The sequence below is a fragment of the Pongo abelii genome, chromosome 2 (assembly GCF_028885655.2).
Source record: "Pongo abelii isolate AG06213 chromosome 2, NHGRI_mPonAbe1-v2.0_pri, whole genome shotgun sequence".
NCBI lineage: Eukaryota > Metazoa > Chordata > Mammalia > Primates > Hominidae > Pongo > Pongo abelii.
The window spans coordinates 112,918,438-112,931,173 of record NC_085928.1 but is presented as its reverse complement, the minus strand read 5'-3'; the positions used below and the strand labels follow the sequence as shown (position 1 = coordinate 112,931,173).

At 40.3% G+C, this 12,736-nt stretch overlaps 1 protein-coding gene across 16 annotated transcripts in view; it reads right to left on the bottom strand.

Moving 5' to 3' along the window:
• The window catches only part of ULK4 (unc-51 like kinase 4), a 727,378-nt gene that overhangs the window by 323,818 nt on the left and 390,824 nt on the right, over positions 1–12,736 (bottom strand). For all 16 annotated transcript variants that reach the window (XM_054550402.2, XM_054550404.2, XM_054550405.2 and 13 more), the window contains 1 exon segment: positions 5,919–6,024. In XM_054550402.2, the coding sequence (XP_054406377.2) occupies positions 5,919–6,024 (106 nt within the window).

The window sequence follows — 12,736 nt, the reverse complement described above, 5'->3', positions numbered from 1 at the left end:
AGCACCATTTATTAAATAGTGCTGTTTCTTTCCCCATTGCTTGTTTTTGTCAAGTTTGTCAAAGATCAGATGGTTGTAGATGTGTGGTGTTATTTCTGAGGCCTCTGTTCTGTTCCATTGGTCTGTATATCTGATTTGGTACCAATATCATGCTGTTTTGGTTACTGTAGCCTTGTAGTATAGTTTGAAGTCAGGTAGTGTGACGCCTCCAGCTTTGTTCTTCTGGCTTAGGATTATCTTGGCAATGGGGGCTCTCTTTTCGTTCCTTATGAACTTTAAAGTATTTTTCTCCAATTCTGTGAAGAAAGACATTGGTAGTTTGATGGGCATGGCATTGAATCTATAAATTACCTTGGATAGTATGGCCATTTTCACAATATTGATTCTTCCTATCCATGAACATGGAATGTTTTTCCATTTGTTTGTGTCCTCTTTTATTTCATTGAGCAGTGGTTTGTAGTTTTCCTTGAGGAGGTTCTTCACATCCCTTGTAAGTTGGATTCCTAGATATTTTATTCTCTTTCTAGCAATTGCGAATGGGAGTTCACTCATGATTTGGTTCTCTGTCTGTTATTGGTGTATAAGAATGCTTGTGATTTTTGCACATTGATTTTGTATCCTGAGACTTTGCTGAAGTTGCTTATCAACTTAAGGAGATTTTGGACTGAGACGATGGGGTTTTCTAAATATACAATCATGTCATCTGCAAACAGGGACAATTTGACTTCCTCTTTTCATAATTGAATACCTTTTATTTCTTTTTCTTGCCTGATTGACCTGGACAGAACTTCAAACACTATGTTGAACAGGAATGGTGAGAGAAGGCATCCTTGTCTTGTTCCAGTTTTCAAAGAGAATGCTTCCAGTTTTTGCCCACTCAGTATGATATTGGCTGTGGGTTTGTCATAAATAGTTCTTATTATTTTGAGATACGTTCCTTCAATACCTAGTTTATTGAGAGTTTTTAGCATGAAGGGCTGTTGAATCTTCTTGAAGGCCTTTTCTGCATCTATTGAGATAATCATGTGGTTTTTGTCATTGGTTCTGTTTATGTGATGGATTATGTTTACTGATTTGCATATGTTGAACCAGCCTTGCATCCCAGGGACGAAGCCAACTTGATCATGTGGGATAAGCTTTCTGATGTGCTGCTGGATTCAGTTTGCCAGTTTTTTATTGAGGATTTTCACATTAATGTTCATCAGGGATACTGGTCTAAAATTCTCTTTTTTTGTTGTGTCTCTGCCAGGCTTTGGTATCAGGATGATGCTAGCCTCATACAATGAGTTAGGGAGGATTCCTTCTTTTTCTATTGATTGGAATAGTTTCAGAAGGAATGGTAACAGCTCCTCTTTGTACCTCTGGTAGAATTCAGCTGTGAATTCATCTTGTACTGGACTTGTTTTGGTTGGTAGACTATTAATTATTGCCTCAATTTCAGAGCCTGGTGTTGTTCTATTCAGAGACTCAACTTCTTCCTGGTTTAGTCTTGGAAGGGTGTAGATGTCCAGGAATTTATCCATTTCTTCTAGATTTTCTAGTTTATTTGTATAGAGGTGTTTATAGTATTCTCTGATGATAGTTTGTATTTCTGTGGGATTGGTGGTGATATCCCCTTTATCATTTTTTATTGTGTCTATTTGATTCTTCTCTCTTTTCTTCTGTATTACTCTTGCTAGTGGTCTATTAAGTTGTTGATCTTTTCAAAAAACCAGCTCTTGGATTCACTGATCTTTTGAAGGGTTTTTTGTGTCTCTCCTTCAGTTCTGCTCTGATCTTAGTTATTTCTTGCCTTCTGCTAGCTTTTGAATGTGTTTGCTCTTGCTTCTCTAGTTCTTTTAATTGTGATGTTAGGGTGTCAATTTTAGATATTTCCTGCTTTCTCTTGTGGGCATTTAGTGGCACAAATTTCCCTCTAAACACTGCTTTAAATGTGTCCCAGAGATTCTGGTACATTGTGTCTTTGTTCTCATTGGTTTCAAAGAACATCTTAATTTCTGCCTTCATTTCCTTATTTACCCAGTAGTCATTCAGGAGCAGCTTGTTCAGTTTCCATGTAGTCATGCAGTTTTGAGTGAGTTTCTTAATCCTGAGTTCTAATTTTATTGCACTGTGGTCTGAGAGACAGTTTACTGTGATTTCTGTTCTTTTACATTTGCTGAGGAGTGCTTTACTTCCAATTATGTGGTCAGTTTTAGAATAAGTGTGATGTGGGGCTGAGGAGAATGTATTTCCTGTTGATTTGGCGTGGAGAGTTCTGTAGATGTCTATTAGGTCCACTTGGTGCAGAGCTGAGTTCAAGTCCTGGATAACCTTGTTAACCTTCTGCTTCATTGATCTGTCTAATATTGATGGTGGGGAGTTAAAGTCTCCCATTATTATTGTGTGGGAGTCTAAGTCTCTTTGTAGGTCTCTAAGGACTTGCTTTATGAATCTGGGTGATCCTGTACTGGGTGCATACATATTTACGATAGGTCTTCTTGTTTAATCACCCTTTACCATTATGTAATAGCCTTCTTTGTCTCTTTCGATCTTTGTTGGTTTAAACTCTGTTTTATCAGAGACTAGGATTGCAACCCCTGCTTTTTTTTTGCTTTCCATTTGCTTGGTAAATCTTCCTCCATCCCTTTATGTTGAGCCTATGTGTGTCTCTGCATGTGAGATGAGTCTCCTGAATACAGCACACTGTTGGGTCTGATTCTTTATCCAATTTGCCAGTCTGTGTCTTTTAATTGGGACATTTAGCCAATTTACATTTAAGGTTAATACTGTTATGTGTGAATCTGATCCTGTCATTATGATGTTAGCTGGTTATTTTGCCCGTTAATTGATGCAGTTTCTTCATAGCATTGATGGTGTTTGCAATTTGGCATGTTTTTGCAGTGGCTGCTACAGGTTGTTCCTTTCCATGTTTAGTGCTTCCTTTAGGAGCTCTTATAAGGCAAGCCTGGTGGTGACAGTCTCTCAGCATTTGCTTGTCTGTAAAGGATTTTATTTCTCCTTCACTTATGAAGCTTAGTTTGGCTGGATATGAAATTCTGGATTGAAAATTCTTTTCTTTAAGAATGTTGAATATCAGCCCCTACTCTCTTCTGGCTTGTAGGGTTTCTGCCAAAAGATCTGCTGTTAGTCTTTGGGCTTCCCTTTGTGGGTAACCTGACCTTTCTCTCTGGCTGCCCTTAACATTTTTTCCTACATTTCAACCTTGGTGAATCTGACAATTATGTGTCTTGGGGTTGCTCTTCTCAAAGAGTATCTTTGTGGTGTTCTCTGTATTTCCTGAATTTGAATGCTGGCCTGCCTTGCTAGGTTGGGGGAGTTCTCCTGGATAATATACTGAAGAGTGTTTTCCAACTTGGTTCCATTCTCCCCGTCACATTCAGGTACACCAACCAAAAGTAGATTTGATCTTTTTAGATAGTCCCATATTTCTTGGAGGCTTTGTTCATTTCTTTTTACTCTTTTTTCTCTAAACTTGTCTTCTCACTTTATTTCATTAATTTGACCTTCAATCACTGGTACCCTTTCTTCCACTTGATTGAATTGGCTATTGAAGCTTGTGCATGTGTCACGAAGTTCTCGTGCCATGGTTTTCACCTCCTTCAGGTCATTTAAGGTCTTCTCTACACTGTTTATTCTAGTTAGCCATTCATCTAAACTGTTTTCAAGGTTTTTAGCTTCCTTGAGATGGGTCAGAACATGCTCCTGTAGCTCAAAGAAGTTTGTTATTACTGACTTTTTGAAGTCTACTTCTGTCAACTTATCAAAGTCATTCTCCATCCAGCTTTGCTCCGTTGCTGGAGAGGAGTTGCGATCCTTTGGAGGAGAAAAGGCGCTATGGTTTTTAGAATTTTCAGCTTTTCTGCTCTGGTTTCTCCCCATCTTTGTGGTTTTATCTACCTTTGTTCTTTGATATTGGTGACCTACAGATAGGGTTTTGGTGTAGATGTCCTTTTTGTTGATGTTGATGCTATTCCTTTCTGTTTGTTAAGTTTCCTTCTTACAGTCAGGTCCCTCAGCTGCAGGTCTGTTGGAGTTTGCTAGAGGTCCACTTCAGACCCTGTTTGCCTGGGTATCACCAGCGGAGTCTGCAGAACAGCAAATATTGCAGAACAGCAAATATTTTTGCCCGATCCTTCATCTCGAAGCTTCATCCCAGAGGCGTACCTGCTTGTACGAGGTGTCTGTCGGCCCCTTCTGGGAGGTGTCTCCCAGTTAGGCTACAAGGGGGTCAGCAACCCACTTGAGGAGGTAGTCCGTCTGTTCTGAGAGTTCAAACGCTATGCTGGGAGAACCACTGCTCTCTTCAGAGCTGTCAGACAGTGACGTTTCTTCTTCTTCTTTTTTTTTTTTTTTTTTTTTTTTGAGACAGTGTCTCACTCTTGTCCCCTAGGCTGGAGTGCAGTGGTGCAATCTCGGCTCACTGCAACCTCCACCTCCCCACTTCAAGAGATTCTCCTAACTCAGCCTCCCAAGTAGCTGGGACTACAGTCGCCCGCCACCACACCTGGCTAATTTTTGTATTTTTAGTAGAGATGGGGTTTCACCATGTTGGCCAGGCTGGTCTCGAGCTCCTGACCTCAAGTGATCTGCCAGCCTCGGCCTCCCAAAGTGCTGGGATTACAAGCGTGAGCCACTTCACCCGGCCAGAAAAGTATTTGTTTTTTATAAATCGAGTGTAGCCTAAGTGTACAGGGTTTATAAAGTCTACAGTAATGTACAGGAACATCCTAGGCCTTCACATTCACTCACCACCCAGTCACTGACTCCCTCAGGGCAACTTTCAGTCCTTCAAGCTCCATCCATATTAAGTGCCCTATACACGTGTATCATGTTTTATCTTGTATATCATATGTTTGCCACACCTCTTCTATGTTTAAATACACGACACTTCTATGTTTAAATATACAAATACTTACACCTCTGTGTTAAAAGTGACTACAGTATTGAGCACAGGTTTGTAGCCTAGGGGCAACAGGCAATAAATACCATACAGCCTAGGTGTATAGTAGGCTATGCCATCTAGATTTGTGTAAGTAGACGCTATGGTATTCACACAATGATAAAACTGCCTAATGATGTGTATCTCAGAACATATTGCTGTAGTTACATAATGCATGACTGTACATGATTTTTAGAATTGTAACAGTACAGAAATGCATAAGATACAAAGTAAACCACTGTCAACTCATCCAGTCTCATTCTCCAAGGTGCTTTTGGTCATATCTGCTTTTATTTTGATTGGCAGTCTTATGGTTCAAATGTTTGTCCCCTCCAAAATTCATGCTGACCCTTAATCCCTGTTATAATGGCATTAAGAGGATGGGAAATCCAAGTATGGTATTTGAGAGGTGAGAACTCTGGGAAGTATTAAGATTAGATGAGGTCATTAGGATGGGATATTAGTCACTTCATAAGGGGAGGAAAAGAAACCTGAGCTAGCAAGTTCAGCCCCCTCACCATGTGATGCCCTACACTGCCTTTGGACTCTGCGAAGAGTCTCCAACAGCAAGATGGCCCTCACCACATGCAGCCCCTCAATCTTGGACTTCTCAGCATCTAGAACTGTACAAAATAGATTTCTTTTTGTTTTAAATTACTCAGTCTCAGGTATTCCATTATAGCAACAGAAAACAAATGAAGACAGATAGCAATCAGTCTAAATAGTATGATTACACTTCTATTTCTTGGTTTGTTATCTTTAAGCAGGGCCTATTGACTTTATGCCATTAAGAGAATGAATTAACTTAGAGAAACCATCCCACACTTCCAAATTTTGCTAGTAATATTACTTAAAAATTCTTATCTATTTTGACTCATCAACTTTAAATGGTACTTCTAGACTCCATGCTATATAAGATGAAGAAACTTACAAATAGGCAAAACTTGATCAGAGAGTAATTCTATGAAGCATTTACCTTGCTCATAAAGTAGTTTCATATTCGAATCTTTGCAGGCAACTAGATTGTTGAGTAATGCAATCACACTTTGCATGGTATTACCCAGAATGCTCTCCTGATGTTCCTGCAATAGATCATAATTTCCATCATAACAATACAGAAATACAATTACATCATCATAAAGACAAATGAGCAAATGATCTCCACTGCTTCATTCTTTGCACAAGGTTAAATGATTAGCTTTTTGCACTTTAATGAAGCACATCCTTCTGTGTTAAGACAAATCCCATCAGTGAGTTAAGTGAGCTGGGAGGGAGGGTAAAGCACTCAGTCACCAGTGCTGCAGCACAGACTCCCCTGCCCATGAGCTGAGAGACAACACATGGTCCTCCATGCTTTAGGTGGGTGACAAAGGAATTCAAGTATGTAGAACTCAGAAGACCATGCTTGAAGATGAGTTTGATATCACAAAAGAAAACTACTTCAAGTAAACATTTCTGCAGTTTCAATATTATGCTGGTACTGATATTTTTCCCCACTTTAGTACATTTGATCTGATTTATTACTGCTTTAGTGCAATAAACTACATTTGGACCTAAAAGAGTGAATTGTGAATTTTGCTTTCCTCAACACTTAGCATCATATAGTAGGCAGTAACTTAGGTCCTAAAGAGAATGGAAAATGAGTTATTCTTTAGTTGCAATTTCTCATTTTAAAGGCAGAATCATTTCTTTGTAATTTTTAAAGGGTCTTACAAACAACTTGCTTTTCTTTTGTTCCCTTTTTCATTGCTGTGAATATTTTTTAAAATTAAGCAATTAACACAGATTATAATTGAAATTATTAAATTTCATAAAATTCAAAAATAAAGAGGCAGTCTTTGCAGTCTGGAACTAGGATGAGGCAAGAGAGACATACAAGGTGCAAAATGTAAGGTAGTACTCCTCACTCTCAGGTTCCTGTAAGTACCCACTGAGAGTGAGGACTCCTAGGAGTCTAGCTTGCCCCGCTCTAAGTCCTGCGCCCATTCACCATGACTATTCTGCTAATAACTAGTCCAACCCCGAAAAGCAACAAGCATATTAATTAGTAGGCTTGATCTAGACCTTTTCATATTCATTTTCTCCACCCCTCACCCACAGAGAAACATATGGTTTGCTGTTGGGTTGTTTTTTAACGTATAGCTATTTTGTACCAGGCACTGTAGTAGGCACTTGAGGTATGCTAGTGAACAAAGTCCCCTATCCTCACATAAATAGACAACAAAAAGCATAATAAATAAGTGAACCGTATAATGTATTAGAAGATAGCAAGTACTCTGGCAAAAAAGAAAAAAGCAGAGCAGGGAAGCAAGGTTGGGAGGGCAGCAGTGGGGCTGCATATGATTTGAAATAGGGTGCTCAGGCTAAGACTCATTGAGAAGGTGTCATTTAACAGATTTTGTTTTGTTTTGTTTTGTTTTTTTAGATGGAGTCTCGCTCTGTCGCCAGGCTGGAGTGCAGTGGTGCGACCTTGGCTCACTGAACCTCCACCTCCCGGGTTCAAGCGATTCTCCTGCCTCAGCCTCCTTGAGTAGGTGGGACTACAGGCATGCGCCATCATACCCAGCTAATTTTTTGTTTTGTTTTGTTTTTTGTATTTTTAGTAGAGACAGGGTTTGACTGTGTTGGCCAGGATGGTCTTGATCTCTTGACCTCGTGATCCATCTGCCGCGGCCTCCCAAAGTGCTGCGATTACAGGCGTGAGCCACCACGCCTGGCATTTAACATAAATTTTATTTTACTTTTTAAATGCTGAAGCCTCTTGGTATCTCTTAATTAATTTTAATAAGCTTTTCTTTTGAAATAACTTTAGCTTTATAGAAGAGTTTCAAAGATAGTACAGAGATCTTCCATATACCCATCACCCAGTTTTCCCTCATGTTAACATCTTACCCTAACCGTGTTGTATTTATCAAAACTACGAAATTTACACTGATACTAACAACTCAGCTACAGACTATTCAAGTGGCACCAGTTTTCCTCCGATGGCCTTTTCTGTTCCAGAATTTAATCAAGGATCCTATTTTACATTCAGGATTATTCATTTTTGCAACAAATACTAAGTGCCAACTATTCCAGGTAGTTGGCTTACATCAGTGAACAAAACAGAAAAAAGCCCTGCCCTTATGGTGTTTACCTTGTACCAGGAGAAGAAGACAATAAATAACAAATAATTATAAGACATGTTAGAAGGTGTTATACGCTATGAGAGAAAATAGAGAACAGGATAAGGTGGCTTGGGAGTGCTGCAGGGGAAGCTGCAATGCTAGAGCAAGCAAAGTATAGCTCCTTCAGAAAATGACATCTGAGCAAAGATTTGAAGTAGACGACATGTGTTTATTCTCTTAATATACTTCTAGACTCTGTCAGCTAAGTTTTTTTAGGATTGTTGCATCTATGTTCATAAGTGATACTGACTTATGAGTGACACCCTCTTCTGATTTTACTATCAATCTCATGCTAACCTTGTCCATCCATTTTATTCCAAAAATATTTATTGTGCATCTAATATGTGTTTCTAGGAGATCTGGCAGAACTCACTCATACAAGCAACTAGCTAGCCTCCATACATTTCTACCAGTTGTGTGGAAAAACACACAGAAACTCAAAAGTGCTTTTTCTCTTCTCTCACTCAGTAATAATCAACACAGGAGACTTCTGTGACCAAATGTGTGGGGATTTCCCCCACACACGAAGCAAGCAATCGATTCTGCAGCTGACACAAGCTGAGCGTTCTCTACTTCAACTCCACACAATCTACCAGGAAATAGTATCAGACCCCATAGGGCGAGGGCTCAGTCCCACAAGGCTACACTCTCCTTCCCACTTCAGACACTCATCGCAAGTCTGGGCCTCTGGAACTTCTGACCCACCAGCATCAAGTTGGGTTTCCGATGACTGCCTCTTCGGCTTCAATTAATTTACTAGAGTGGCTTACAGAACTCAGGAAAACACGTTTACCATTTTACTATAAAGGATATTACAAAAGACGTGGATGGAGAGATGCACAGTGCAAGGTATGGGGGAAGAGCTGTGGAGCTTCTGTGTCTTCCCCGGGCACACCACCCTCCAGCAACCTGTACATATTCAGCTATCTGGAAGTTCTCTGAACTTCGGGGTTCTGTTATAGGTCCTTTGGGGTTTTTATGGAAGCTTTGTTATGTAGGCAAGACTGATTATATCACTGGCCATGAGTGATCAACTTAACCTCAGCCCCTCTCCCCTCCCGAGAGGGTGGAGATTGGGACTGAAAGTTTTCAGCCCTCTAATGTTGCCTTGGTCTTTCAGGTGACAAGCCACCATCCTGAAGCTACCCTAGGGGATGCCAGCCATCAACTCATTAGCATACAAAAAGACAGCACCTGAAGACAGAGTTTCTGAGGATTTTAGGAGTTGCATGCTAGGAAACAGGGGTGAAGATCAAATATATACTTCACAGTATCATACCAGTGGATCTTAAAAAAAACTGAAAAACAAAACACTTCTACTCAGGCATCTACAACATCTTGACCCAATTTGGTTATTTCTATTTTCCTAGAAAACCATCTACAACGTCCAAATTTTCAAACATATTGTAACAAAATCCTACAAAGCATTCTATTACACCTTCACAGAATTTCCCTGGACCCTATTTATATTGCCTTTTACACCGTGTCCTCTCTCTTGTTGATCAGACTCACCAAAGCTTTATCTATGCTGTCAGACTTTTCAAGGAACCAGCTTTCCATTTTAATGACTACCCTACATTTTTTTTGACTTAGTCATTATGAATGACTAACGAATTTCCCACTTCTCTCTCCTAGGTATACCATAGAATGGCATTTCCCCGCCTGCTTGGAAAATGACACTAGTGATGAAAATGATACTTGCTTTGGCCAATTAAACTCACATGGGCAGAAGCATTAAGAGCCAGTGACAGCGTCATCATCCTATCTTTTTCTCTGCCCCATGACCTTCTAGATGGTGAGGCTTCTAATGGCCTGCGTATCAGAGTGAGAACATGAAGCAGAGAATCCAGGAACCTCTTGATTGGACACGTGGTTTCCAAGGCTTAGAAAAATACCCACACTGCATCTGACTCTGAAACTGCTTTCTCAGCAGACTTGTACCTCCCACTGATGAGAGCCACTTGATTTCATATGGGTTTTGCCATGTATGCCGTTGTTTAACACAAGACAAAGTGTTTGCTTTCCAAATACTGACGTCTAAAAATTTTGAACTTCAGAAACACACGCTTAAGAGCACTTTTGCAGTGAACGTTAATGTTTGAATGTTTCACTGACACCAGCTTAAGAAGATTAATGTGGAAGTGATGGTCTGCCACCAATTTCATCTAATTATTCTTACAGTTGGTTGGAAGGAAAGGGTGATTAATAAGCACCAAGATGACACTACATGTTACTCGTGATAAAGTAACCAACGATACATAGAAAATCTGTTCTTGTGAAGAAAGTGGAGCTAATAAATCTTTTATTTTTGGTCCCATTTGGTAAAATGACACATACTGCTCCTTGTTCAAAGACCCATCTGTCAGCAAATATAGGTCAGTCTTACTAGAAATAAATCTATTGTTTCTTTCAGATACACATTTTTGTAACTAAATGCACATTTTCTATAATACCCTTGGCAACTACTTTGCTCATTCTGAAGCCAATACTCCAGCTTTTCCTGTACTCATGAGTGAGTGCCACTTGTTGATATAGGTACTTCCTTCAATACAAAGGCTAACTCACCCTGGACGCTAAAAACACAGAATCAGATCCCAGCCAATCAGGTCCCAGGACCCCCTGCCTGGAGATCCCAGAGTCACTGCAGAATAAAGGCCTCTGCCTGCCCCACTACTAAATCTGCAGAAGGGTATAAAACTAAGGTACACTCTGATTATCAAACTTCCCCACTAACATTATTACTAGGAGTACTTAGGAAAAAAATATTTGATGCACAGAATAAAAAAAGAGATGAATAATCCCATAACCAGTCTGGAGGAAACTGTTCCATTTCTATTTTAGACATTATTAAAAACACTGTTTTCTTTATTGTCTTTGTTGGTTTATAAACTATCCATAGATCATGAACTTTGCTCAGAATAAAGTGAAGGCTTTATAAAAATTATGTTACAGAATTATCTTTACTTGCTCTTCCCTCTTATAGATATATATGACTTCTTGCATAGTACAGCGGAGGGAGACCTTGGAGCACAGTAATTGCTTCTGCTCAAGATGATGACATGGTTCTCTAGGTGAAATAAGATAGCTACTGCTCTGGCCTAGAGCATCATTTCCCCAGAAAGAATGCTAAATCCATGCAAAGGGCAGTTGAGCAGGTGTAAATGTGAATTAAGCATACTTCTATTAACTTGTATCAAACTGTGCTATTTCATTTATCTTAGCAACTTTAATAAGGTTTTTTTCTTGTTCACAATCATATTAGCTTACGGGGGTAAACTGTGCGTTGAAAAACATTACATTTGCCTCTTTAAGTCAGAGGAGAGAAATATATGAAAAGAGAAAACATGAGAGTAAACATGTGGGGCTCGATTTCTTCTTGGGCATAACTGGAAGACTGATGGAAAGAGACAAGGGCACACATGTTTCGTTCAAAGACCACAGGTCAGAGTTGGAGGGGAGGGATGATTCTGACTAAAGACTATTTCATCATCAGACGCTCCTCTGGGAGAGCCCCTCCAGCTTCTCCAAATTTAAGACTGAATCCCAGGGTAAAAGGGCAATACAGGAGATTAGGTAAAATCTTGATGCACATATTTTTTCAATCCTCACAGCTCATTAATAAACAAGGAGTCTACACTTTTGGTGCCCTGATACACGCAAGGAGAGATGAAAGCAGGTGAAGACCTGCAACAAGGCCTTTGGGACAGGGTCAGGGGCCCAGTTATAAGCAGAGCTGCCACATGGGCCCGAGCTGGGGCAAGACAGCACTGATAATGTATTGAGAACTTACTATGTGCCATGTCCTGTACTCCACTTCATCTACATCATCTCATTCAACCTTTACAAAAACCTGGAAGGGGCTATCATTCTACTATTTTTATCAGTAAGAATTGAGGTTAGTGAAGTCAAGTGTAACTTGCCAAACTCTTCATTGGTGAAGCTGGGATTTGGTCTATGGGATGGCAGAAACCTTGCCCCTAATCACCATGAAGCATTGCCTAGTGATCAGAGGAGGACAGAGTGCCAGGGTCACCCAGGCCAGTGAGCACACTCCAGGTTAACCAACACCACCTGTGGACCCACAGTGTTACCTGGGAGGAACTGAAAGAAGCCCAGAGTAGGTGGTGGTGAAAATCTGAGAAATACTAATATGGGGCTGTAATGGTGATGCTTATCCTCCCTTTCATTCCACAGTGTTCCCTGTCCCCTCCTCCCACCACTGCGATCTTCTAGCTTCAAAAGAGCCCTCAATGTTTTTCACTACATTGTAAGATGTATAACCCACACGCCTGTAATCCCAGCACTTTGGGAGGCCGAGGCAGGCAGATCACAAGGTCAGGAGATTGAGACCATCCTGGCTAACACGGTGAAACCCTGTCTCTACTAAAAATACAAAAAAAAAAATTGGCCCATCGTGGTGGCGGGTGCCTGTAGTCCCAGCTACTCAAGAGGCTGAGGCAGAAGAATGGCATGAACCCAGGAGGCGGAGCTTGCAATGGGCCGAGATTGCGCCACTGCACTCCAGCCTGGGCGACAGAGCGAGATTCCATCTCAAAAAAAAAGATATATAACCCAAGAAGCATGATATGGGTATTAGGCAATTACAGGAAAGGAAAGAATGAGCATA